At 43.7% G+C, this 27924-nt stretch overlaps 1 protein-coding gene across 1 annotated transcript in view; it reads left to right on the top strand.

Moving 5' to 3' along the window:
• plxnc1 (plexin C1) overlaps positions 1–24828 on the top strand; it is an 87309-nt gene extending 62481 nt beyond the window's left edge. Inside the window, exons 21-30 of the mRNA XM_055652797.1 lie at positions 1610–1796; positions 3397–3500; positions 4772–4829; positions 5413–5453; positions 5537–5626; positions 6543–6706; positions 11818–11965; positions 17002–17142; positions 17231–17305; positions 23434–24828. Of these exons, the coding sequence (XP_055508772.1) occupies positions 1610–1796; positions 3397–3500; positions 4772–4829; positions 5413–5453; positions 5537–5626; positions 6543–6706; positions 11818–11965; positions 17002–17142; positions 17231–17305; positions 23434–23535 (1110 nt within the window). The 3' untranslated portion in view covers positions 23536–24828. The remainder of the gene's footprint in view (positions 1–1609; positions 1797–3396; positions 3501–4771; positions 4830–5412; positions 5454–5536; positions 5627–6542; positions 6707–11817; positions 11966–17001; positions 17143–17230; positions 17306–23433) is intronic.
• Positions 24829–27924: the final 3096 nt, after the last annotated feature.

Here is a 27924-nt window from a genome sequence, read left to right as displayed (position 1 = left end):
GGCATTTGGAGCTTCTTCTTCCCCCCGGGTCCCCAACGTGAGATCCCGGGCTGTAGACGCCGCGTCAGCTGGAGCTGTGCAGACCGCGGCTTCAGGCTGCTGCGGGCCAGCGAAACGGAGCGCTCCCCTCCGGCTAGCCCCAGCGAGGGCTTGCTCGCTCCACGCCGAGAGTCCACGCTGCGCCCGGCGCTGAAGCCCCGGGTGCGTCTCCGGGAAAGGCCGCCCGATCCTCGTTGTTAGGCCACGGGGGAGGCGACCTGGAAAATGTCGCCTCTCCATGGAGGAGGCGACCGAAACGGTTTCCCCCTCACCCCCCCCACACCACCCCCCAACACAAAACACACAAAGAAACACAAAAAACACACTTTAAAACATACTAAAAAAACAAAAAAAGTAGAAAAAAACGGACATGCTGCTGACAGGGCGCCAGCACCCCCACCGACTTGCAGCGCCCCCACCGACCGCAGTACGTGACAACAATATTTGTCCCTAATATGGAACAAATGGTCAAAATATGGGATGAATTCCCGAAGGCAATTCGTTGACCGACTCAGCCGTGGCTGGGTGAATGATGAGGTGGCCCGGGTGCTGGACTGCACACAAAGCCCAGCCAGTAGGCCAGCTGAGGAGTTTTGACCCGCGTGACCTCGCACGCAAAGTCCAGCACCCTATCCAATTCATGAACCGATGATCGGCCAAGAGAAGGAGGGGTGGTGGTGTCGGCGGTAAACGAAGGTCTGAAGGTCGGACAGCTGGCCGGGCTGCCGACCGATTAGATAGATATAATCTGTCTGTCTGTGGCCTCTCTCTCTCTCTCTCTCTCTCTCTCTCTCTCTCACTCATCAACTATCTTTTGGTCCTGACTTCCCGTCTACCTCATTGGAGACCTATGAAAATTCTTTAATTGGATTTTATTGGATTTCAATTTGAGATCTTTGCACTAAATGTTGTACCCTTTATCCTTTACCTGTGCAGTGTGGACATCTTGATTTTATTCATAAAAGATGTCCAAAATAGCCAAAGTGCTGGAGTAACTCAGTGGATTAGGCACATCTCTGGAGAAAAGGAATGGGTGACATTTTGGATCGAGACCCTTCTTCAGGCTGAGAGTCGGGGGGAGGGGGGGGGAAGGCAAACTAGAGGCATGAAAAGGTTCAGAACAAATCGGAGTCGCCACTGATGACCCAGGAAAGTTCATGCCCACAATGGTCCATTGTTTGCCTGGGGTCGAGGTGATAATGAAGGGATATGAACAGTGAAACTAGCAGGCCGACTAGGGTGGGGGAGGGACGGAGAGAGAAAGGGAATGCAAGGGTTACTTGAAGTTAGAGAAGTTAATATTCATACCGCTGGGTTGTAAGCTTATTCTTTTACGCAAGATTTTATTCATGTATATCTTTATCTGGATAGCATGCAAACAAAAGCTTTTCACAGTACCTCGGTACACGTGACAATAATAAACTAAACTAAAACCACTTGTAAATTCTTGCTGCACTGTTTTGTAGGCAAGGAATGCTATTTTAGCTTTCAGATGAATTTCACGGTGCGTTTGTGAACTGATTAGATATTCTTTCAGATTTGTGGATCTGTGTAATATTTCTCTTGGCAGAAATTGGACGTTACATTTCAACTGAATACTGACGCTGACGTAGAACGCGATCACGACAGCAGCTCCAGATTTGAAGTGGAGGTTTTGGACTGTGACACTGTAGAACAAGTAAAGGAGAAGATTTTTGAGACTTTCTACAATAAATATGGTTACTCCCAAAGGTGGCAAATGGAAGATATTGACCTGGGTAATTTATCACTTCAGTTTTCAATATTTTTGTTAAAACAGCTCCAAACAGAAATGAGCATTAATAGCTTAATTGGTATGAAAACCATTGCATAAACCATGTGCAAACTCTGGCCTCTGGTTCTAAGTCCAGTCAGTTTAGTTTAGAGCTACAGCGCGGAAACAGGCCCTTTTGGCCCACTGAGTCCGCACCAACCAGTGAAACCCGTACATTAACACTATCCTACACACATCCTACCACAGTTTACAATTTTTGCCAAGGCCAAACCTGTACAGACCTGTACTTTTTGGAGTGAGGGAGGAAACCAAAGATCTCTGATAAAACTTACGCAGGTTACGTGGAGAAAGTACAAACTCTGTACCTCTTAGATAGTACCCGTAGTCAGGTTCGACCCCATGTCTCTGGCACTGTAAGCGCTGTGAGGCAGCTACTTTACCGCTGTGCCACCGTGCCCCCACGAGTTGATCTCATGGAAATGGAGTTATGGAATTATTCCCACTGATCAGGTTAAGGACATTTCAATGAAGGATATAACAATAAAGGATAACATACATAAACGATAATTAAAATGTAGATATATCAATAAACATAATAAATAAATAAATAAAAAGATAAATAAAGGATAAGACAAAAACAGAATGATTGAAGGACGCAGTGTGTCATGGGTATCCATGGATGGGAAAGGTATGTCAATGCTCGAGTCAAGATCTTGCATCAGGATTGAGAGGGAACAGGGAAGATTGTCAGTGCAAAGTAGGGTCCTGATCAAATATGTCCATTTCCTCCACAGATACCGGCAGTTGCTCCTTCTTGATGCATGTTTGTGCCAAATGTGGGCCGAATGTGCTTAAACTTGCCTGCGCTGTTGAAATATCCAAATGTTCCAAATATCCAAATGGCCAAATATCCCAAATACACTTGGGACAAATATGACCCATATCCCATATGCCTTCTTCCCTTACACAATTGTAAAGCAAAGGCACTTAATCAGCTTTTGTGATATAAGACAACTTCTATTTATATATAAATGATGATGCTACTAAAATATTAAATTAAATGAAATATCTTATAACATTTTTGGAGATTACCTTAAGGCAACTACAACAAATCTTGTCTCAGTTATTACTAATAACTGGCGCAGCAGTAGAGTTGCTGTCTCACACCGCCAGAGACCCGGATTCGCTCCTGACTACGGGTGTTGGCTGTACGGAGTTTGTACATTCTCCCCGTGTCCTGCGTGGGTTTTCTCCAAGATCTTCGGTTTCCTCCCGTACTCCAAAGATGTACAGTTTGTAGGTTAATTGGCTTGGTGTAAATGTATAAATGTAAAAAACATTGTCCCTCTGTGTGTATGGAGTAGTGTTAATGTGTGGGGATCGCTGGTCGGTGTGGACTTGGTGGGCCAAAGGGCCTGTTTCCATGCTGTATCTCTAAACAAAACTTAGTGTGATTTATTTATTTTCATTTATTTTTTTGCATTTGTGAATCAATACTTTAATGTTTATTTCAAACAAACCTTAAACTGATTTATATCACATATTTCAAGGAGCTAATCGAACCATTTAGTGAATATTTTACTATAATTCTGTTCTTGCTCTAGAGGTTATTAAGAAGGGAGAACATCAAAGACTACAAGACATTGATCAGACATCACAGGAGCTTGAAGGTGGAAAGAAGAAGTTAAACACAATGGGCCATTATCATGTATGTGCAGTGTGTGGGGCCCAAATAATTCACCAGTTTCTTGTGAATTTGCAGCAACGGCCGAGTCGGTCAACGAATTGACGTTGGGAATTTGGCCCTTATTTTGACCTTTTGTCCCTTATTTGGGAGTGATAAAGTTGGTAACCCCCTGGGAGAGGGAATGAAGGACATGGGGAGGATGTAATGGAGGAAGTGTATGGAGCATGTTAGGAAAGAACTGCAGATGCTGGCTTACACTGAAGATAAACACAAAATGCTGGAATAATTCAGCGGAACAGGCAGTGTCTCTGGAGAAAAGGAATGGATGCCTGTCCCGCAGAATTACTCCAGCATTTTGTGTCTATCTTAAGTATGGAGCAGGTGAGGACATTATAGGGGGGTAAACAACCAGGTTATCGAAGGAAGGAAAGGCGAGCCATCGGGCGGGTTGGTTGGTGGAAAAAGTAATGGGAACAAGAAACCTAGCAGTGGGGGAAGGCGTAAACGTCGCAGCAGGAAGGGAAAAACTACCAGGAGGAGAGTTAGAGAAGTGGGGATGATCAGGTTACAGGGGGGGGGGGAGACCAGCTTATTAGAGAAAGGGGAGAGAAGGGAGGGGAGGGAGGTGAGAGAAAAGGAAGAGATTTGTGGGGAGGGTATGGGGATAAATCATAGTCGTTGGGGATTAGTGTGGTTGAGGTTACAGGAAGAAGGAGTTTGGGGGTTAGAGTTAGAGGTGGTTAATGGGGAAGGGAACTGGGGGTGAGGGGAAGAGTGTGAGAGGGATGGTCCAAGAAGGAGCAGGTTGGAAGAGAAGGGGAACAGGTAAGAATGAGAGCCACAAGTTCCAGGGAGGGAACCAGTAGTTTTCAGGTAAGAGCAGGTCATGAGAGATGGGTAAGGTGATTACAAGAGACATAGGTGGTTGCAGGTGTGGAGGAGTTATTGTGCGAGAGGATGGGCAGTGGGGAGGCTGAACAGACTATTGGGTGCGAGGACAGCAGGTTATGTGAGGATCGGAGATGAGTACTAGAACAGATTAAAGAGGGAGTGAGCATCCAGGTGATCGAAGAAAGGGGGAAGTGGGCTATCGGGCAGGTTGGTTGGTGGAAAAAGGAAGTGGAGAGCAGAGAATGTGGGAGTGAGCTATGGAGGAGGCTATTTGAGAAATAAATAAGGGAATGAGATAGCGAGTTATGGGGTGAGAGGAGAGCAGACATGGGGAAATGATGAGAGCACAGTGACTGTATTTTACTCTGTCAGTAACCCAATTATTCTTACAAACTATTCAGATTCCAAATGAAGCATCTTTAGTTGTGATTAGAAAAAGAGAAAAAGACTCAAAGCCAGGTAAATTATACTGTAATTAATTTTCAAAGTAAATGATTATAACTCTTGAATTTCAATAAATATTTCATTAACAAGCTCCATGAAAGCTTTTACTGTGTTATTACCGAATGAAAATTGCTCTGGGCTGCTAATCAAATGGTTTTTACATCTTTTTTGATACATATCTAAAACTCATTAATATCTGACAATTAAAAATGTTATTGAATTCTGTTTATTCAAAGAATGTTTGAATATTTTTTTAATTATTCAAATTATTAAATAACAATTCAATAAAAAGTAATTATTCAATTTGAATACATTTAAACGTTTTGTTTAATTATTATCCAATTATTATTCAAATTGAATGAATTGTTCAATTTAGTTGTACAATTAAATGTATTAACTAATTTATTAATTGAATGATTGATAATTATTAATCAACTGTTCATATTGTTGAATATGAATAATATTCATTTGAATGTGAATATTCAAAGGATTTAAAACTAAGCACTGATTAATTTTCCACTTCTCTTTCCTGCAAAATTTTAAATATAATCTTATATTAGGAAAATATTTACAATTTTTATTAACCACCCTCTTCCAGTTATTCCGAATAGTGAGTGGGCAGACAATCTTTGTCACTTGGTATGTATTTTGTACTTTGGATCAATTCTACTCATCATTTCCAATGATTTGGTCTTTTTTTGACTATATTTTAATTTATTTAGATCTCACCACAGTCAGCATCTGTACCAGAACCGGGCAAAAAAAAGTTCAAAGTCAAAGAGATGTATCTAACAAAGCTGGTGTCCTCCAAGGTATTGTGACATTCTTGTTTCTTTGCTGTATGTTTACAACTGCAACATTTCAGAGCCTTTTTAATCTACTTATGAAGAAAAGCAAATTCCATTCACAAATCCAGTTTGGATTAAATAAATTGTCATCACTTTAGGGGCATTCACAATCTCAGGACACCTCAATGCACTTCTGCAGTCATGAAATACATTGCTTTCTGAAGCGTAATAGCCAATTTGTTCAAAGCAAGCATCCATAAACAATAATGAGATAGTCAAATAACCTGCTCTGCTTACAGTATTTGAGAGATATTATTGTTTTAGTATTAGATAATATTGTATTGTTAGCATATTAATATTGTTTTAGTATTAGATAATATTGTTTTAGCTCTTCGACCCACCGAGACCACGCCGACCAGCGATCCCCGCACATGTATTTTTAGTTTGAAATGCTGCAGAGATTGTCGTGGTTTACGAGACTCAAATTAAAGATAAGATGACACAGACACGAAGAATTCTTCAAGAAGACGAGAAGCCTTTAATTTGCACAAATCTGGGCCTGAAACATTCAGAGATAGTACAGCTCGGCCACTCTCCAAATGTTCTCTGATCCATAATTTCAAGCAGCATTTTATTATAATTTCAGTTCTTATCTTTGGCTGCTTAACATTACTAACTTTAACCTCTCACTGTCCTTGCCCTTTATCTCCAATCTCTGAGTTACCATGATGTTCTAACTGAAGCAAAAATAAACTAAGAAGTAACATGTTTTTGGGCCTTGACTTCTGATCACATAAAAATAGCTGACCTGCGAGCTTTACTAAATGTTTTTAAACATATTGGTAAAATTTAAGAAGTAACGTATTTCTTCTATATACATTCTATATAACTTCTATAAGATTAACGCTGTTCCATCTCTTATTCATTTCTTCTGTTTCAGGTTGCACTTCAGTCTTTTGTTGAGAACCTATTTAGAAGCATCTGGAGCTTGCACAATGGCAAGCCACCTATTGCCGTTCGGCACATCTTTGACATATTGCAAGAACAGGCCAACAACAAGAAGATAACCGATCCTGATGTATTGCATATCTGGAAGACTAATAGGTATTGAATTGTCAACCAATGTATCCATTGTTACCGTCTACTCTGTAACCTCAATGCACATCAGAACATGGTAGTCTTCAGTTGCATGGCGAGGCAAATGATAGGTTTTGATCCAAAAGATAAAGATTCAACACAGTTAACATATAATTTAGAGCATTGGAGAGTAGCCTCGCATCCAGCCTTGAGGAGATGTGCACAAGAGTGAAGGGCTGCAAAGATGTATGAGGCGTTCATGCTGAGACAAGACCCAGTGATTGGTGAACTGGTGACCATCTCATTCATTCTGTAATCATCACCAGCTGAGCCTCACAGCGCAGGCCTTCTCAGACAATCTATCAAGTCAACAGTGTTTTAGTGTCACATGTCACACATAGAACAATGAAATTCTTACTTGCATCAGCACAACAGAATGTGTAAACATAGTACACTGTAAACAATATAATAAACGAGATAGACACAAAATGCTGGAGTTAAGGACCTAATTCACAATCTTTTTTACTCGTGGACATTTTTCATCATGCTAGAAAAACGCCCCGACCTACTAGATGCCACAAGTACCTACGACTGGCATCACGGCCTGCTACGACCTACCTACGACCTCCTATGACCTCGTGATGACCATGCTGCGAGTATGAGTCAAGGGCAAACTTGGCAGACGTTGTGAATTAGGTCGTGAAAATGGGACAGGCCCTTAACTCAGCAGGACAGGCAGCATCTCTGGAGAGAAGGGTTTGTGTCTATCTTCGGTTTAAACCAGCATCTGCAGTTCCTTCCTATGCAATGAGATATATACATATACTCACACACACACACATATATATGTGTGTATATATAGTCTGAAGAATGGTCTTTATCCAAAACCACCTATTCATTCTCTCTAGAGATGCTGCCTGAGTTACTCCAGCATTTTGTGTTAATCTTAGGTTTAAACGAGCATCTGCAGTTCCTATACTGGGTTGGGGTTTAATACATGCAGTTGGAATACTCACTGATGGGCAGAAGGGACTCCTCCTGGACTAGTACATGCCTGATGGGCCCAAGGGGCTCTTTTAAAAAAAAATCTGAGTGAAATCTCAGTGAAAGGCACTTTTTCTGGACTTTTCCTGGACTGGGCCAAAATGCTCCCCCTGGGCTAAGACGGGCATTTTGGGCAACATGGTCTGGTTTCTTAGCTAATAGGGTTCCTGTGAGCCGAAATTATTGGTTTCAGGCAGGCCAAACAACTCTATTCCATTTCAATTTCAAGCACAGGGCAGGCCAAACAGCTCATTGCATTTTCATTTCATTTCCATTTCCTAGCGATGTTACAAAATTTTGAGATTTTAAAAATCAAGTTTGCAATTTATCCCATCAGATAAAGCACAAAAATAAGTTTAATTTGACACCTAATTCACGTTCATATCTTCAGTATTAAAAATGTTATGGCCATTTTCATACTTTCATACTGATTTTCCATTGACTTAACACAAAAGCTGTGATCGAAGACAGTGAAATGGCCGTAACTTTCTTAAAAATTAAGAGAACTGAAAGAAATTTTCAGTTATTATAGATTGAAGCATTCTGAAACAAATATGAAACAATCTTGCTTGATGACCTGAAATTAAAGCATATAATTAGTTACCCAATTGTAGCTAATTCCAAACTTCAATTACTAGATCTAAACATCTATCCATTTCTTAAGAAAAGATTAACATTTTTAAATAGCTTAAGTGTCCAAATAACATTCACAAAGAATTCACAATAAAACATGATTTTTAAATCTCATCACATTAATTTATAGGCCAAATAGAAGGAATTTAGTGTTCAATTGCTGTAAATTAATGGCCATTTAAATCAGCTTTCGAGTGGGATCCTGTGGAACTCTGTGGAATGCGCTGGTTTGGAACGTTCCCATTGCGGTAGATTAGTACCCCATATGCCCAGAAAAATACTGCGGGATTTAATGGGCCCCAAATTAGCTACTCGCAACATAAAACTTTGTATAAAGTGATCTTAAGAAGCCCTTTTTAATGAAAAAATAAACAACCTACCTTTCGTTGTCCCCTGTATGAGATCCGTTCCGTTGTCGGCGGTCGCGGGTTTAGAGGATAATTTTTAACTTACTATAACAATTAAATTAACCAATTAAGTTTAAAAATAGCTGCAGCAAATGAACCTCGCAGTGATTTTTTGTCAGCAACTAAGTAGGCTGACCAACCTCGATTTGAATAGCGTGTATTAAATCGTGTATTAAACCCGCCCCCCTCCCAATGGTGCCAAAATCACGCACACGGGCTGGGACAGATCTGCAGCCCCGCTGAAGGTAGGTTTTGCAACATACTTACATTTTCATTGCGGTTTCAAGCACAGTGCAGGCCGAACAGCTCAATGCATTTTCATTTCACTTCCATTGCTATCGCAGTTTCAAGCACAGGGCAGGCCGAACAGCTCATTGCATTTTCATTTCACTTCCATTGCTGCCGCAGTTTCAAGCACAGGGCAGGCCGAACAGCTCTTTGCATTTTCATTTCACTTCCATTGTCAGGGAACATAAAAACTGACTGCAAAAGCTTTTATAGATATGTGAAGAGAAAAAGATTAGTTAAAACAAATGTAGGTCCCTTGCAGTCAGAAACGGGGGAATTGATCATGGGGAACAAGGACATGGCAGACCAATTGAATAACTACTTTGGTTCTGTCTTCACTAAGGAAGACATAAATCATCTGCCGGAAATAGCAGGGGACCGGGGGTCAAATGAGATGGGGGAACTGAGTGAAATCCAGGTTAGCCGGGAAGTGGTGTTAGGTAAATTGAATGGATTAAAGGCTGATAAATCCCCAGGGCCAGATAGGCTGCATCCCAGAGTACTTAAGGAAGTAGCCCCAGAAATAGTGGATGCATTAGTGATAATTTTTCAAAACTCTTTAGATTCTGGAGTAGTTCTTGAGGATTGGAGGGTAGCCAATGTAACACCACTTTTTAAAAAGGGAGGGAGAGAGAAAACGGGGAATTACAGACCAGTTAATCTAACGTCGGTAGTGGGGAAACTGCTAGAATCAGTTATTAAAGATAGGATAGCAGCACATTTGGAAAGTGGTGAAATCATTGGACAAAGTCAGCATGGATTTATGAAGGGTAAATCATGTCTGACGAATCTTATAGAATTTTTTGAGGATGTAACTAGTAGAGTGGATAAGGGAGAACCAGTGGATGTGTTATATCTGGACTTTCAGAAGGCTTTCGACAAGGTCCCACATAAGAGATTAGTATGCAAACTTAAAGCACACGGTATTGGGGGTTCAGTATTGATGTGGATAGAGAACTGGTTGGCAGACAGGAAGCAAAGAGTAGGAGTGAACAGGTCCTTTTCACAATGGCAGGCAGTGACTAGTGGGGTACCGCAAGGCTCAATTCTGGGACCCCAGCTATTTACGATATATATTAATGATTTGGACGAGGGAATTGAATGCAACATCTCCAAGTTTGCGGATGACACGAAGCTAGGGGGCAGTGTTAGCTGTGAGGAGGATGCTAGGAGGCTGCAAGGTGACTTGGATAGGCTGGATGAGTGGGCAAATGCATGGCAGATGCAGTATAATGTGGATAAATGTGAGGTTATCCACTTTGGTGACGAAAATAGGAAAGTAGATTATTATCTGAATGGTGGCCGATTAGGAAAGGGGGAGATGCAACGAGACCTGGGTGTCATGGTACACCAGTCATTAATAGTAGGCATGCAGGTGCAGCAGGCAGTGAAGAATACGAATGGTATGTTAGCATTCATAGCAAAAGGATTTGAGTATAGGAGCAGGGAGGTTCTACTGCAGTTGTACAGGGTCTTGGTGAGACCACACCTGGAGTATTGCGTACAGTTTTGGTCTCCTAATCTGAGGAAAGACATTCTTGCCATAGTACAGAGAAGGTTCACCAGACTGATTCCTGGGATGTCAGGACTTTCATATGAAGAAAGACTGGATAGACTCAGTTTATGGGGGTATGGAGAGAAGGCAGGAACAGGATACTGAGTTGGATACTGAGTTGGATGATCAGCCATGATCAGATTAAATGGCGGTGCAGGCTCGAAGGGCCAAATGGCCTACTCCTGCACCTATTTTCTATGTTTCTATGTCATTGCAGTTTCAAGCATAGGGCAGGCCGGCCAGCTCATTGCATTTTCATTTTACTACCATTGCCATTGCAGTTTCAAGCACAGGGCAGGCCAGACAGCTCATTGCATTTTTATTTCACTTCCATTGCCATTTCAGTTTCAAGCACAGGGCAGGCTGAACAGCTCATTGCATTTTCATTTCACTTCCATTGCCGTTGCAGTTTCAAGCACAGGGCAGGCTGAACAGCTCATTGCATTTTCATTTCACTTCCATTGCCGTTGCAGTTTCAAGCACAGGGCAGGTCAGAGTCTTGTGGATTATCCATTTTGCCCGACCAACAGAGCTCACGTCATGATAATTCACCAATATACGTCTGACCCACTAATTATACCCCTCCCTTGTCTCTAAAACACCATGGACTGCTAGAAACATAAATAATGAATTGACAATTAACAAAAAATAATCTATTACTTCTTTCAGTACAGAGGTCAGCAGAGGAATGGATTGGGTTGATGCACAGAGTCTCTTGTCCAGAATCATCTGGCAGCTTTTTCCATACATCCACCACCCTTTGTGTGAAAAAGATTCTCTCTCAAATTCCTAATAAATCTTCCCCCCACTCACCCTAAACCTATGCCCCGTGGTTCTCAATTCCTACACTCTTGACAAGAGACTCTGTGCGTCTACCTGATCTATTCCTCTCATGATCTTATACACCTCTATAAGATCACCCCTCACCCACCTGCGCTCGAGTCCCAGCCTCCTCTACCTCTGCTTAAAGCTCAAATGCTGGCAACATTCTCGTGAATCTTATCTGTACCCTTTCCAGCTTGACAACACCTTTCCTATAACACGGTGCCCAGAACTGAACACAATCCTCTAAATGTGGCCTCACCAAGGTTTTGTACAACTGCAACATGACCTCCCAACTTTGATACTCGTGTATAGTCATGTAATCCTTAATGTTCTAATCTTTAAATGGACATGGCTACATTTTAACAATGCCTTCTTTCTCTCCCCAGTCTTCCTCTCCGTTTTTGGATAAACGTTATAAAAAACCCCCAGTTCGTGTTTGACATTGAGAAAACGTCGCACTTGGATGGCTGCCTCTCTGTCATCGCCCAGACTTTCATGGACTCATTCTCTCTATCATCACAACAACTCGGGAAGGTAATTATATGTAAAGGCTGATATCAACCTAGCAGTTAATCAGGAGGGACAGATTGGGTACCTGTTGTATACTCACTGATTGAGACCAACCCTGTCACATACATTTGATCAATTGTGCATCCATTGTGTGCATGTCATACACCTTTTCTACTGTAGAAAGATCCACCTACCCCCACCATTATAAACCTACACCATAAACCCCACTGAACTCACACCCTGCCTGCTTTCACACACCCCAGTCTTCACGCAAAATGGCCACTCTACAAGTGATTATCCAACGCTCTACAAGTAAACAGATCCAATTTTTCACACACTCCAACCATCTGTACGTAAGGGCAGCACAGTGATGCAACCGTAGGGTTGCTGCTTTACAGCACTTGCAGCGCCGGAGGCCTGGGTTTGATCCCAAATATGGGTGGTGTCTTTACGGAGTTTGTACGTTCTCCCCGTGACCTGTGTGGGTTTTATCCAAGATCTTCGGTTTCCTCCCACACTCCAAAATATTTACAGGTTTGTAGGCTAATTGACTTGTTATAAGTGTGAATTATCCTTAGTGTGTGTAGGATAGTGTTAATGTGCGGGGATCGCGGGTCGGCGTGGACTTGGTGGGCCGAAGGGCCTGTTTCCGTGCTGTATCCCTATACTAAACTAAAATAATTCAACGTCCATGCCCATCGAATACCCTGCCCCAAAAACATCCCCTACCTGTTTGATATGCCCCTTATAATCCCTGTTCATTATACACTCAGCAACATTATCCAAGATGGCACCCAACCCAGGTGACTATTTGCGTGCTAGCCACAGAAGCAGATCGATGATCACATATTACAATCACTCCACACTTAAAACTCTACTCCTACAGCAACATTACTTACTTTGTGTACACAATAAATGCCTAGATTGTAATCATGAATTGTCATTCTGCTGACTGGATAGCATGCAACATAAGCTTTTCACTGTACCTCGGTACACGTGACAATAAACTAACTAAGCACACTACTATGGTTGCTTTCAGTACTAATAGATACTCTATCTACTTTGGTTTTTGCACTATCATGCTATATTTTACTTGGAATAACTGATAATTTACTGCATATTTATTGCTGTTGTCATTGCATATGATGTCCCTGTAAAGCTTTAGAGCAAAGAAGAGTTTCATTGTTCTGGTCCTACCCTGTACATATGACAAATAAATACTCTTTGAGTTATACACTCACCCTGGAAAAATCCTGTCCTCATCCACCGTAAACATAACCCTCACAAAGCTAAATCCCTCAGGTAAACTCTCACTCACCTGAACCTACTATAAATCAACCAGGCCTTCAAAACACGGTTATAGGAAGGACACTAACACCCCTGTCCCACTTAGGAAACCTGAACGGAAACCTCTGGAGACTTTGCGCCCCACCCAAGGTTTCCTTGCGGTCCGGAGGTTCCCAGAGGTTTTTGTCAGTCTCCCTCCCTGCTTCCACTACCTGCAACCTCCGGCAACCACCTGCAACCTCCGGGAACCGCATGGAAACCTTGGGTGGTGCACAACGTCTCCAAAGGTTTCCGTTCAGGTTTCCTAAGTGGGACAGGGGCATAACAAGGTTCAAGATACAAGATTCAATTTATTTGCCATTTGGACCCCTTGAGGTCCAAACGAAATGACGTTTCTGCAGCCATACATTACAAACAAATAGACCCAAGACACAACATAATTTACATAAACATCCATCACATTGCTGTGATGGAAGGCCAAAAAAAAACTTATCTCTCCACTGCACTCCCCCCCCCCCCCCCCCCCCCCCCCCCCCCCCCCCCCCGATGTCAGAGTCAAAGTCAAGCCCCCGGCTGGCGATGGCGATTGTCCCGCGGCCATTAAAGCCACACCGGGTGATGCAAGGTCGCACACCGGGTTCTTGATGTTAGATCCCCCGGCGTGCGCTCGAAGAGTCCCGCGGCCATTCCAAGCCGCGCGGGGCGGTGCTGTAAGGCCCCGTTCCAGGAGCTCGGACAACCCCGCAACTCGGGCGGGAGAAGTCGCCGTTGCAGGAGCCCTGAAAAGCGGTCGTCCGCCAGACCCGCAGTTGCAGCCTCCGAATCTCCGGAGGTCGGGCCGCAGCAGCAGCAGCACTCCACCACCGCTCCACCCGCTCTGGACTCGGCCAGCTCCGTGACGGTGAGGTGAGTAGTCGGCACCAGAGCCCCCGGTCTTCCTGTTGGAGGCCGCTCCACGTTGCAGCCCCAACGACAACGGAGACCCGACAAAGAAAAGGTCGGGTCTCCCGTGCAGGGAGAGATTTAAAAGTTACACCCTCCCTCCCACCCCACCCCCACCCCCCCACACACACACCCCAACAAAAAATAAATAAAAAAAAACTACATAAAAACATAGACAAAAAATAATAAATACGCAGACGGGCTGCAGAGGCCGCTGCTGACGAGAGTCGCGCCGCCTACCTCCACTGTCAGAGTCAGTGAACAATGAACTGTTAGTGTTAGTAAAGACTAATTACATGTTCTCCATTCCCTTTGTTGTGTTTTCACACCTTACACTTCATTTTCTATGAACTTCCTTATCTATATATCTCCCACTCCCCTGACATCAGTCTGAATAAGGGTCTTCACTCAAAACGTCACCAATTCCTTCTCTCCAGAGATCCTGCTGGTCCCGTTGAGTTACTCCAGCATTTTGTGTCTATCTTCAATGCACTGGTCTCAAGCCTCCCCAATCAGCCGACTTCTCTCCCTGTGTGTGTTAAGTACTTCTCTTCAGAAGAACTTATTAACATTGAAGTTCAGTGGGATCAGAGTTGTAAATGACTGATTGATGGTCCTTTATTTTGATGGTGCTTTATTTGTCACCTGTACCGTGGTACAGCAAAATTAATTTTTGTGTATATTTTGTGTACAAGCATCACTATACATAAGTACTTGGATACATCTTAGATAAGCATTTCAGATACAGTACGTGTATAGCAGTAGTACACTGAGACACTTTAGTGCCATTTTCAAGTCCTGGTTGTTGTAAATGCAGGGATCTTGATCTGACCATGAAGGTCTGTTGTCCAGGCGGCATTGCAGGGTCGGCCTGGCCAAGCAAAGCTGTGGTGTCCTCCGCTGAATTTTAATTGCTCCCCATCCCATTACAGAGCAAGGAGAATTAAAATCAGAATAAATGATTTTGTCATATTTAGTCTTGTTTAGAGATCCCGTGTGAAACCAGGCTTTTCAGCCCATTGAATCCATGCCGACCAGCGATCCCCACACACTAACACTATCCTACATGTACCAGGGACAATTTACAATTTTACCAAACCAATGAGCCTACAAACCTGTACGTCTTTGGAGTGTGAGAGGTAACCGAAGCACTCGGAGATAACCCACGCAGATCACAGAGAGAACGTACAAACTCCGTACAAACAGCACCCGTGGTCAGGATCGAACCCGGGCCCCTAGCGCAGTCAGGCAGCAAGTCTACCGCTGCGCCACCGTGCCATCCATATATTGGAAACAATGTTAGTTTGTGTTCCTATCATTGCTTGTTTTTGATAACTGATCACAAACAAATTAGAAATGTAAAAATAAGATCAGAAAGGTCTACGGTCATGTGAAATCATATTAAATGCATTTACCAATGAACCAGCAAGTTTGAAATGGGAGAGCTATTCATTTAGGGCAATTCCACTATCAGACTGTGGCTGGTCTGGTCCTTTGGTGGAATGTTTAAATGGCAGGATATATTACTCTCTCAGGACTAGTTTAGTGAAAGCACCTTGATGCTTGAGTAGAATGATTGCGTGTTCCCATTTCTGGAAACCCAAGCAGATTGTCTAGGCTGACCCTCCAGTATGGTACTGAGGGACTGCTGAAGATGCCATCTTTCATGTGAGATGTTACACCAAGATCCATATGCTGTTGGACCTCCATAAAAGATCCATGGGGCACTATTTTAAATAACAGCTGTCCTGTCTGGGAACTTGGTGGTGAGGCTGTGGATATTTTTAAAGCAGGGATAGGTACAATTCTTGATCAGCCCAGGTGCAGGGGAGAAGACAATAGAATGGGGTTAGATGGGAGAGATAGATAAGCCATGATTGAATGACGTCATAGACTTGATGGGCTGAATGGCACAATTCTGCTCCTTTCACTTATGAACAATCCAATAACTTCAATGGCCATCATGAACAAGGTGAATTCTCTCCAGAAATGCAATCTAATGCCATTAATTTACTGAATATTTCCATCATCTGAGGTTTTTTTGCTTTGTCACCAAATCGGGAAGGAATTGATTTAATCAGAGTGTGGTGAATCTGTGGAATTAATTACCACAGAAGTCAATGGGTATTTTTAAGGCAGAGATTGACAGATTCTTGATAAGTACTGGTGCCAGGGGTTAAGGGGAGAAGGCAGGAAAATGGGCTTAAGAGGAAAAGATACCCATGATTGGATGGCGGAGTAGACTTGATTGACAATGTCAACAAAATAGAGAGAGTACAGAGGAGATTTACTAGAATGGTGCCTGGGTTTCAACAACTAAGTTACAGAGAAAGGTTGAATGTTAGGTCTTTATTCTCTGGAGCGCAGAAGGTTAAGGGGGGACTTGATAGAGGTCATTAAAATGATGAGAGGGATAGACAGAGTTGATGTGGACCAGCTTTTCCCTTTGAGAATAGGGAAGATTCAAAGAGGACATGACTTCAGAATTAAGGGACAGAAGTTTAGGGGTAACATGAGGGGGAACTTCTTTATTCAGAGAGTGGTAGCGGTGTGGAATGAGCTTCCAGTGGAAGTGGTTTAGGCAGGTTCGTTGGTATCATTTAAAAATAAATTGGATAGGCATATGGATGAGAAGGGAATGGAGGGTTATGGTATGAGTGCAGGCAGGTGGGACTAAGGGGAAAAAGTTGTTCGGCACGGACTTGCAGGGCCGAGATGGCCTGTTTCCGTGCTGTAATTGTTATATGGTTATATGGTCTAATTCTGCTCCTATCACTAATGAGCCACGTATTTGTCCACCAGCATTATGCTCTAATTTTCCTTCTTTTCAGCACTCTCCAACGAATAAAGTGCTTTATGCCAGAGACGTTCCTCATTACAAGGAGGAAGTGAAAGGTTATTACAGATATATTGCGGACCTAGGCTCAGTGAGCGAAGAGGAGTTGGAGAATTTTCTCACCGAGGAATCCCAGGTACTGAGTTTTAAGTCAAAAATTTCCTGGCCAATTCATTTAAATGCCAGAGGGTAACATTCTAAACAGTATGATTATTTCCTTGCAGAAACATCAGAATGAATTTAAAGAAAAGGATGCCATGATTGAACTTGGGAAATACATCCAAAAATATTCTGTTCAGGTAAGGGGCTTTGAATCCATGGCAATAGATGATTGCCGTGTTGGTCTCACCATTGTTAACAGCTTTAACGCTGCTCACTGTAGCATTGGTGCTGCCCCCCCACAGACCCAGTGGGAGTGGGAAATGTGGAGAAAGAATGAGGAGGAGAAGAGTGTTAAGGGTACGGGGTCACAATTTAAATGACCACATCTCAGGAGCGTGCCTGGGGTCTCGGGCTCGGTGGGTCTATGGCCAAGGTGAAGGTCCAACTCTGCCTTCCTGGTCAATGTCGTAACCAACATCCAGGGAGCAATGGTGGGGTGAAAATCCTACTATCAGAGCTGAGAGGCTTCTCAGCGAAGGTTAAGAGTGGTAGTGTGCTTTTCCATGTTGGGGATAAGGGTATCTCTCTGATGGGTTCTCAGGTGGGGTGTGGACTACTGTGAGAGTTGCGTGAGGGGGCTTCCGCCCGGGTAGATTTCTCTCATAGTGCAGAGGAGGGTTTCTGTCAAGAGAGAAAGGAGGGCAAGATTTAATAGGAACCTGAGGGGTAATTTTTTCATGCAAAGGGAGTAGGTGTATGGAATGAGCTGCCAGAGGAGGTAGTTGAGATAGGGACTGTCGCAAAACTTAAAAAACATTTAGATAGGTACATGGACAGGACAGGTTTAGAGGGATATGGGCCAAAGGCAGGCAGGTGGGATTAGTGTGGATGGGATGTTGGTCGTTGTGGGCACGTTGAACCGAACGGCCTGTTTTCATGCTGTATGTCTCTATGATTCTATGACGGCAGATGTCCTTTGGTGGGGGGGGGGTGGGGGGGGGGGGGGGGGGGGGGGGGTGGGAGAGGGTTTTATCTCAGCGAGGAGAGAGTTTATCTCAGGGTGGGATTCACGGGGTGAGGCTGGGAGGGAGTTAAGCAGAGTTAGGATTTAACTGAGGCTAGGGAGGATGGGTTCTCAGAAGGGTAGTTGGTGGTTCTAGCAGGGTGGGGAGTGGTTTATCTCAGGGTGGGGAGTGGGCTGGTCACGGGTGGGTAGGGAAGTGGTTCTCTGTGTGGTTGTTCCGTGGGCTGGGCGGGGGGGTTGGTTTCTCTCAGAGTGGGGAGGGAGTTGATCTCAGGGTGGGGAGGGTTTCATTAGTTCATAGGTTCTAGGAGCATAATTAAGCCATTCAGCCCATCAAGTCTACTCCGCCATTCAATCATGGCTGATCTATCGTTCCCTCTCACCCCCATTCTCCTGGCTTCGCCCCGTAACCCCTGACACTCTTACTAACCAAGAATCTGTCAATATCCACGTTAAACATATCCATTGAAGACCTCCACAGCTGTCTGTGGCAATGAATTCCACAGATTCACCACCCTCTGACTAAAGAAATTCCTCCTCATCTGCTTTCGAAAGATATGTCCTTTTATTCAGAGGCTCTGGCCTCTGGTCCAAGACTCTCCCACTAATGGAAATATTCTCTCCACATCCACTCTACCCAGGCCTTTCACTATTCAGTAAGTTTCAGTGAGGTGTCCCCTCATCCTTCCCAACTCCAGCGAGTACAGGCCCAGTGCCTTCAAATGCTCATCGCATGTTAACCTACTCATCCCTGGGACCATTCTTGTAAACCTCCTCTGTACCCTCTCCAGCACCAGCACACCCTTCCTCAGATTTGGGTCCAAAACTGCTCACAATATTCCAAATGCAGTCTGATCAGTGCCTTATAGAGCATCAGCATTACATCCCTGTTTCTTTATTCTAGTCCTCTTGATATAAAAGTTAGCATTGCATTTGCCTTCGTTGCTACCGATTCGACTTTCAAATTAATTTTTTGGGAATCCTGCACCAGCACTCGCAAGTATCTTTGCACCTCCGATTTCTGAATTATCTCCCCATTGAGAAAATAGTCAGTACCTTAATTCCTACGACCAAAATGCATGACTCCACACTTTGCCACACTATATTCCATCTGCCACATCTCGGCCCACTCTCCCAACCTGTCCAAGTCCTTCAGCAGAGTCCCTGCTTTCTCTATACTACCTGCCCTTCCACCTATCATCTGCAAACTTGGCTACAAAGTCTTCAATCCTCTCATAGAAACATAGAAAATAGGTGCAGGGGTAGGTCATTCGGCCCTTCAAGTCAGCACCAATTTGATCATGACTAATCATCCAAAATCAGTACCCCGTTTCTGCATTCTCCCCATATCCTATGATTCCGTTAGCCCTAAGAGCGATATCTAACTCTCTCTTGAATACATCCAGTGAATTGGCCTCCACTGCCTTCCATGGCAGAGAATTCCACAGATTCAAAACTCTCGGGGCAAAAAGGTTTTTGCTCAACCAAATCTTCTTCTCTTCTTAGGCCCTTTACTCCTCTAGGGAGCATAGGCGATTGACAAATGTCCTCACTTGGCTGTTGGCAGTTCTTTCAAGATGAGCCCACTCTCAGACATTTCTGTCTGGACACCTGTTCTCCAGCTGTTCCTGGGGCGACCTCTTTTCCATTTTCCTTGGGGGGTTAATTTCAGGGCTTGCCGGGTGATGTTTGTGGCAGGTTTCCTGAGGGTGTGTCCAATCCAACTCCATTTTGTCTTTCGAATTTGTAAGTCAAATGGGCTCCTGGCTTGTTCTTTTCCACAGGTTCACGTTGCTTACTTTGTCTCTAAACATATAACCATATAACAATTACAGCACGGAAACAGGCCATCTCGGCCCTACAAGTCCATGCCGAACAAATTTTTTTCCCCTTAGTCCCAGCTGCCTGCACTCGTACCATAACCCTCCATTCCCTTCTCATCCATATGCCTATCCAATTTATTTTTAAATGATACCAATGAACCTGCCTCCACCACTTCCACTGGGAGCTCATTCCACACCGCCACCACTCTCTGCGTAAAGAAGTTCCCCCTCATATTACCCCTAAACTTCTGTCCCTTAATTCTGAAGTCATGTCCTCTTGTTTGAATCTTCCCTATTCTCAAAGGGAAAAGCTTGTCCACATCAACTCTGTCTATCCCTCTCATCATTTTAAAGACCTCTATCAGGTCCCCCCTTAACCTTCTGCGCTCCAGAGAATAAAGACCTAACTTATTCAACCTATCTCTGTAACTTAGTTGTTGAAACCCAGGCAACATTCTAGTAAATCTCCTCTGTACTCTCTCTATTTTGTTGACATCCTTCCTATAATTGGGCGACCAAAATTGTACACCATACTCCAGATTTGGTCTCACCAATGCCTTGTACAATTTTAACATTACATCCCAGCTTCTATACTCAATGCTCTGATTTATAAATGCTAGCATACCAAAAGCTTTCTTTACCACCCTATCTATATGAGATTCCACCTTCAAGGAACTATGCACGGTTATACCCAGATCCCTCTGTTCAACTGTATTCTTCAATTCCCTACCATTTACCATGTACGTCCTATTTTGATTTGTCCTGCCAAGGTGTAGCACCTCACATTTATCAGCATTAAACTCCATCTGCCATCTTTCAGCCCATTTTTCCAAATGGCCTAAATCACTCTGTAGACTTTGGAAATCCTCTTCATTATCCACAACACCCCCTATCTTGGTATCATCTGCATACTTACTAATCCAATTTACCACACCTTCATCCAGATCATTGATGTACATGACAAACAACAAAGGACCCAACACAGATCCCTGAGGCACCCCACTAGTCACCTGCCTCCAACCCGATAAACAGCCATCCACCATTACCCTCTGGCTTCTCCCATTCAGCCACTGTTGAATCCATCTTGCTATTCCTGCATTTATACCCAACAGTTGAACCTTCTTAACCAACCTTCCATGAGGAACCTTGTCAAATGCCTTACTAAAGTCCATATAGACAACATCCACTGCTTTACCCTCATCAATTTCCCGAGTAACCTCTTCAAAAAATTCAAGAAGATTCGTCAAACATGACCTTCCAGGCACAAATCCATGTTGACTGTTCCTAATCAGACCCTGTTTATCTAGATGCTTATATATACTGTCTCTAAGTATCTTTTCCATTAATTTGCCCACCACTGAAGTCAAACTAACAGGTCTATAATTGCTAGGTTTACTCTTAGAACCCTTTTTAAACAATGGAACAACATGTGCAGTACGCCAATCCTCGGGGACTATTCCCGTGTCTAATGACATTTGAAATATTTCTGTCATAGCCCCGGCTATTTCTACACTAACTTCCCTCAATGTCCTAGGGAATATCCTATCAGGACCTGGAGACTTATCCACTTTTATATTTTTCAAAAGTGTCAGTACTTCTTTTACTTTGAACCTCATAGTATCCATAGCTACTCTACTAGTTTCCCTTACCTCACATAATTCAATATCCTTCTCCTTGGTGAATACCGAAGAAAAAAAATTGTTCAATATCTCCCCCATCTCTTTTGGCTCTGCAGATAGCTGTCCACTCTGTCTCTCCAATGGACCAATTTTATCCCTCCTTATCCTTTTGCTATTAATATAGCTGTAGAAACCCTTTGGATTGACTTTCACCTTACTTGCCAAAGCAACCTCATATCTTCTTTTAGCTTTTCTAATTTCTTTCTTAAGATTCTTTTTACATTCCTTATACTCCTCAAGCACCTCATTTACTTCATGCTGCCTATAATTATTGTAGATCTCCCTTTTTTTTCCGAACAAGATGTCCAATTTCCCTTGAAAACCAGGGCTCTTTCCAATTTTTACTGTTTCCTTTCAACCGAACAGGAACATAAAGATTCTGTACTCTTAAAATTTCCCCTTTAAATGTCCTCCATTTCTCTTCTACATCTTTCCCATAAAACAAAATGTCCCAGTTCACTCCTTTTAAATCATCTCGCATCGCATCAAAGTTAGCCTTTCTCCAATCAAAAATCTCAACCCTAGGTCCAGTTCTGACCCTCTCCATAGTTATATTGAAACTAATGGTATTGTGATCACTGGACCCGAAGTGCTCCCCAACGCATACCTCCGCCACCTGTCCAGTCTCATTTCCTAACAGGAGGTCCAGCACTGCCCCTCCTCTAGTAGGTACCTCTATGTATTGCTGCAAAAAAACTATCCTGCACACATTTTACAAACTCCAACCCATCCAGCCCATTTACAGAATGTGTTTCCCAGTCTATGTGTGAAGTTGAAATCTCCCACAATCACTACCTTGTGCTTACTACTAATCTCTGCTATCTCCTTACATATTTGCTCTTCCAATTCTCGTTCCCCGTTTGGCGGTCTATAATACACCCCTATAAGTGTTGCTACACCTTTCCCACTTCTCAATTCCACCCAAATAGCCTCCCTAGATGAGCCCTCCAATCTATCCTGCCAAAGCACTGCTGTAATATCTTCCCTGACTGGCAATGCAACACCTCCACCTCTTGCCCCTCCAATTCTATCTCCACCAGATGTTTTACGTATTCTCCTAAGGCAGGTGTTAATGAATGTTTGCAGCCTGTTTGTAGTGTGTTTTGTTGTTTCCCATGTCTCTGATCCATATAGCATCCCCTGTTTCACATTTGAGTTAATGATTTGTATTTTGGTGTTGATTGAGGTGTTTTGAGATCCAGATCTTCCTGAGCATGTTACCCCTGCTTGATGCCTCCTGACACTAAAGCTCTGAGAGAGCGGGCCTGCATGGGGTTCCATCATGCGAGTTCTTGATTAAGTTTATTGTCTTGGTGGGAATTCCATAGTGGTCCATTAGGCACCATAGTGTCATCCTGTCTAAGCTGTCAAACGCTTTCTCAAAGTCGATGAAGTTGATGTACAGGGACGTGTTCCATTCAATAGACTGCTCAATGATGATGTGTAATGTTGCTAAGTGGTCTGTGCATGTGGTCTATGTGTCAACCAAATCCCTTGTCCAAATCATTAATATACAACGTGAAGAGCAGCGGCCCCAACACTGAGCCCTGCAGAACTCCACTAGTCACTGGCAGCCAACTAGAAAAGCCCCCTTTATTACCATTCTTTGCCTTCTGCCATCCAGCCAACCTGCTATCCATGCTGGTATCTTCCCTCTGAGCTCCCAGGGTTGATCCCGGGTTGAGGAGGGAGGTTAGGTTTCTCTCCGGGCTGGGAGGGGTTCTGTTGGGTGGTGAGTCTTTCTGCCAGTCGAGGGTTTGAACATGCTGGCTCTCCTCACTGACCGGCCTATGTTGCAGCTGGAGAGTGGACCGGAGGGCGAGGACCTAACCGACATGAGGGACGCCATCGTGCAGATCCGTAAATACTACGACCAGAAGTCGACCTGCTCGTGGGAGTGAGCGCGCTCCCGGCGGCGGCCTGTGGCCCGTGTGCGCTCCCCATTCCACGCCCACAACGCCAGTCAGCCCAGGCTGGTCAACGGTGGCACAGCACCCCCAACGCTGAGCCACCAGCTGATGGACCTGCCATCCTTTGAATGAAGCTTTAGAACCATGGATCTACAAATGCTGGTTTATACCAAAGATATGCATAGAGTGCTGGAGTAACTCAGTGGGTCAGGCAACATCTCTGAAGAAAAGGAATACCAGTGAACCAGGGAACTACTGAGGGAATGATCTCAGCGGAAAGGGGTGGAGATGGAAAGATGTGACTTCTAGTGGGATCCCATTGGAGGTGAAGATAATGTTGGTGGATGATATATTGCACCTCTCCTTACAGTCTGAAGAAGGGCTCCAACCCAAAAAGTTACCTATTTTTCTCTAGCGATGCTGCCTGACCTGCTGAGTTACTCCAGCATTTTGTGTTTACCCCTTGAAGTTTTGTGCATTTTGCTATTTTTGTCTGTTATGTTTAGGCCTATTCAACCTGAGAAGTCAAGGTAATTATTTCACAACAGTTGAAGCCTCAAATAAACTTTAAATCCCAAATGTAAACAGAAAATCCTGGGGTATATTCATTAGGTGAGGCAGCAGCTGTGGGAAAGAAAAACAAAGTTAACGTTTGGCACACTAAAATCAATGGGCAGGTTTTAATTTAGTCTTGGCGAGCTCAGCTGGTCAACTTCTTCCAGCATTCTGTTTTTGTTCTGGATTATTGCATCTGCAATCTCTTTACTCTTTCGAAACAAGTCTGTTGTGTCTGAGAATTATATATGCGTTTTGCACAAATGTTCATTATGTAAAATAAATGATACCGACAATGTTTACAAAGCAGGTGGTCTATCTTGTCATAGAGTGATAGAGTGATAGTGTGGAAATAGGCCCTTCGGCCCAACTTCCCCTCACCAGATAACAATGTCCCAGCTACACTAGTCCCACTTGCCTGCGCTTGGTCCATATCCCTCCAAACCTGTCCTATCCATGTCACCTCCAGCATTCTCTCTCGCCTTACCTTGTAAATCGATGTCACTACTTACATGTCTCACAAACAGAGCATTAACATTACTGGAAATACTTTCTAATTGACTGTCATGGGGCATAGTGGATGTGTACAATGGTGACACAAAGTACAAGGGCAGTGTTCATTTGCCATTGTAGCATCCATCTCTATGTTGTCCTTCGTTTTAACAAATACTGCATTTGCTGAGATTGTTCATTTTGTTTGCACTAAAATAAAGACTTTTCTACTTTTTACATCTCAGTTTCATTTGGTGTCTTTAATTCACACTGTCACTTGATTTATGTCAATGTACAAATTAAATAAATTACATTGCTGCGCTGAATAAGTTGACACCTTCCAGGATTTAAAAAATCTCTTGTAATTGTAAGAAATCGCTCATAAAAAGTGTTGTGTAACTATATCTATTCCTTATGTAGTTACTTTAACATAAAATAATTAATAATTTTACAGCATTAGATATTAGTACAACTTGCTTATCAACTATATTATCAACTGTTACATATTCTCTCAGGATTCAAGTCCAAATACATTAGTGAATAATTGAGGGTCATACTCCAATGTAGGGGGGAGAGAGGGAGAGGGAGAGGGAGAGGGAGAGGGAGAGGGGGAGAGAGAGGGGGGGGAGAGGGGGGGGAGGGAAATAGGGCGAGAGAGATAGAGAGTTGTAGAGGGAGGGGCTGGGGAGGGGAGGAGAGAGGGCGGTGAGAAGGGGGGAGAGAATGGAAGCGGGAGAGAGGGAGGGGGAGAGCAGTATGTGTGTGTGTTGTATGTATGTTTTGTATCTTCCTCAAATCGCTATGTGCTAGCGCTTAAATTTTTGCATATTCTAACTGACATATTTCCTGACCACACCCTACTCAGCTTCACATAAGATTTCATCCTATATTTTTCAAATTATTCACGATTCGAATCTTTTTTAAAGCCAAAAAACGCTTCTCAAAGAGCCTTTTTCCAGCAGCTTCCAGTGATGATGTCACAATGCCACTCACAATGCACCAATTACAATGGATCTAATTTTTGTAAATATTGCCAACGATAACCGCAGCTTCTTACAGAGGGCCTTTTTCAAGCAGCTTCCAGTGATGTCACAATGCCACTCACAATGCACCAATGACAGTGGGCTCTCAAGCTGGCAAGTGACACAATGACATCACAATGGGACCTTGCCAATGGTAACCGCAGTTTCCCTCAGAGGGCCTTTCTCCAGCAGCTTCCAGTGATTATGCTATATTTCAAAGCTTTTAAAATGCCAACTTTAACAAGATTTTTATTGTTAAAATCCTTCCTTCCAGTTTCCAACACATTTCGATACAAAGTTGCAAGACAGGAACACTGAACTTTTCACCTCAATGGGATATCACAGCAAGTGCTTCAACAAGAGGGTGAGGGCCAATTGATATTGCAATTGGAACTGCTGCGGCAGACAGGAAAAGTGCAATTGGAATTTTTTTAAAGTCCAGTGTTGAGAGAGGCAGGGGAGTGCTGGAATCTTACATTCGGGAACAGGTTCAGTACAGGACCACGCCTCCCGTGGGGGTTACGGGTTAGTGGTGCAATATTGCATTGGGGAATGGGATGCATTGGCACCAAGCCTCCAGCGTGACAGGGGCCTAATGGCTCATTGGGCTCGGCCCGGGTTGCGTTGGGGGAACTGGTTACGTTGGGGGAACGGATGATGTATCCGGGGTGAACGCCGATGCCGCGTTGGGAGACCATCCCTCGTGTGTGAAGCTGCGCCCCCTCCCCCGCTTTAGGGGACAGGACCCAACGGGTTCCACTTGGTCTAGCACACCTATTATAGTCTCATCTTGTATGTGTGTGTTCTTCCTCAAAACGCTATGCTATAGCGTGTACATTTTAAAATATTCTTACTCACATTATCCCCTCCATGCCGTACTCAGGTGCACTTTTAAGATTTCATCCTATATTTCTCGTTATTCGTGATTAAAGTTTTTAAAAACCCCAAAACAGCTTCTCACAGAGAGCCTTTTTCCAGCAGCGTCCAGTGATGATGCTATATTTCACAAGTTATTGATGATTAAAACTTAAAAAATGCCAACTTTAACAAGATGTTTACTGTTAAAATCCTTCCTGCCAGCTTCCAACAATACAAAGTTGCAAGACAGGAACACTCTGAACTTTTCACCTCAATGGGATATCACAACAAGTGCTTCAACAGGAGGGGAAGGGCGAATTGCTATTGCACTTGGAATTGCTGCGGCAGGCAGGGAAGTGCAATTGGATTTTTTTAAAGTCCACTGCTGAGGGAGGTAGGGGAGTGCTGGAACCTTACTTTCGGGAAAAGCTTCAGTTGGGGGTCCACACCTCCCGTGGTGGCTACGTGTTAGTGGTGCAATATTGCGTTGGAGAATGGGTTGCATTGGGGGATCAGGCTTCCCGTGTGACATGTTCCCAATGGGCCCCACTTGGTCTAGTATATAATAATTTTTGGATAAGTAAATTGAGCAACACAGGGTTAGCATAGGAAGATGGTGCTGGGCTACATTGCTTAAAAGGCAAAAAAGAACTGAACGTTGGGGGGTCATGTTGCAGTTATACAAGATGTTGGTGAGGACATATTTAGAATATTGTGTTCAGTTCTAGGTACCATGTTATAGGAAAGATGTTGTTGGAAAGGATACAGAAGATTTACGAGGATGTAACCAAGACTCGAGGGTCTGAGCTATAGGGAGAGGTTGAGTAGGCTGGGACTCTATTTAAGGTGAAGGGAGAAAGATTTTATATGAATCTAAGGGGTAACTTCTTCACACAAAGGGTGGTGGGTGCATGGAACGAGCTGCCAGAGGAGCTAGTTGAAGCAGGCACAATTGCAATGTTTAAGAAACATTTAGACAGGTACATGGACAGGACAGGTTCAGTGGGATATGGGCCACAGGCAGGCAGGTGGGACTAGTATAGTTGGGGTGTGTTGGTTGGTGTGGGCAGGTTGGGCCGAAGGGCCTGTTTCCATGCTGTATGCATGATTCCAAATATCCTGCTCCTGTTTCTATCTTCCAGCAAAATAGCGCATGGGAACACGCTCTAGCACCCAGAGTCTGCTGACCATCCAGCATCCATTCATTCGGCATGTGTCCATTTTTATTCTCCCCACAATACCACCTCCTAAGATTCTACCTCTTACCAACACATTGGGGGTGACCTACAATAACCTATAAACCTTTGAATCTTTGGCATGGGGAGAAAACCGAAGCAGCCAGAGAAAGCCCATGTAGTCACAGAATGAAGGTGCAAACTCCACACAGACAGCACCCGAGGACAGGATCGAACCTGCATCACTGAAATTGAGGCAGCGGCGCTACTAACTACCC

The sequence above is a fragment of the Leucoraja erinacea genome, chromosome 22, assembly GCF_028641065.1.
Source record: "Leucoraja erinacea ecotype New England chromosome 22, Leri_hhj_1, whole genome shotgun sequence".
Lineage (NCBI taxonomy): Eukaryota > Metazoa > Chordata > Chondrichthyes > Rajiformes > Rajidae > Leucoraja > Leucoraja erinaceus.
This window is presented reverse-complemented; position numbering and strand designations above follow the sequence as displayed.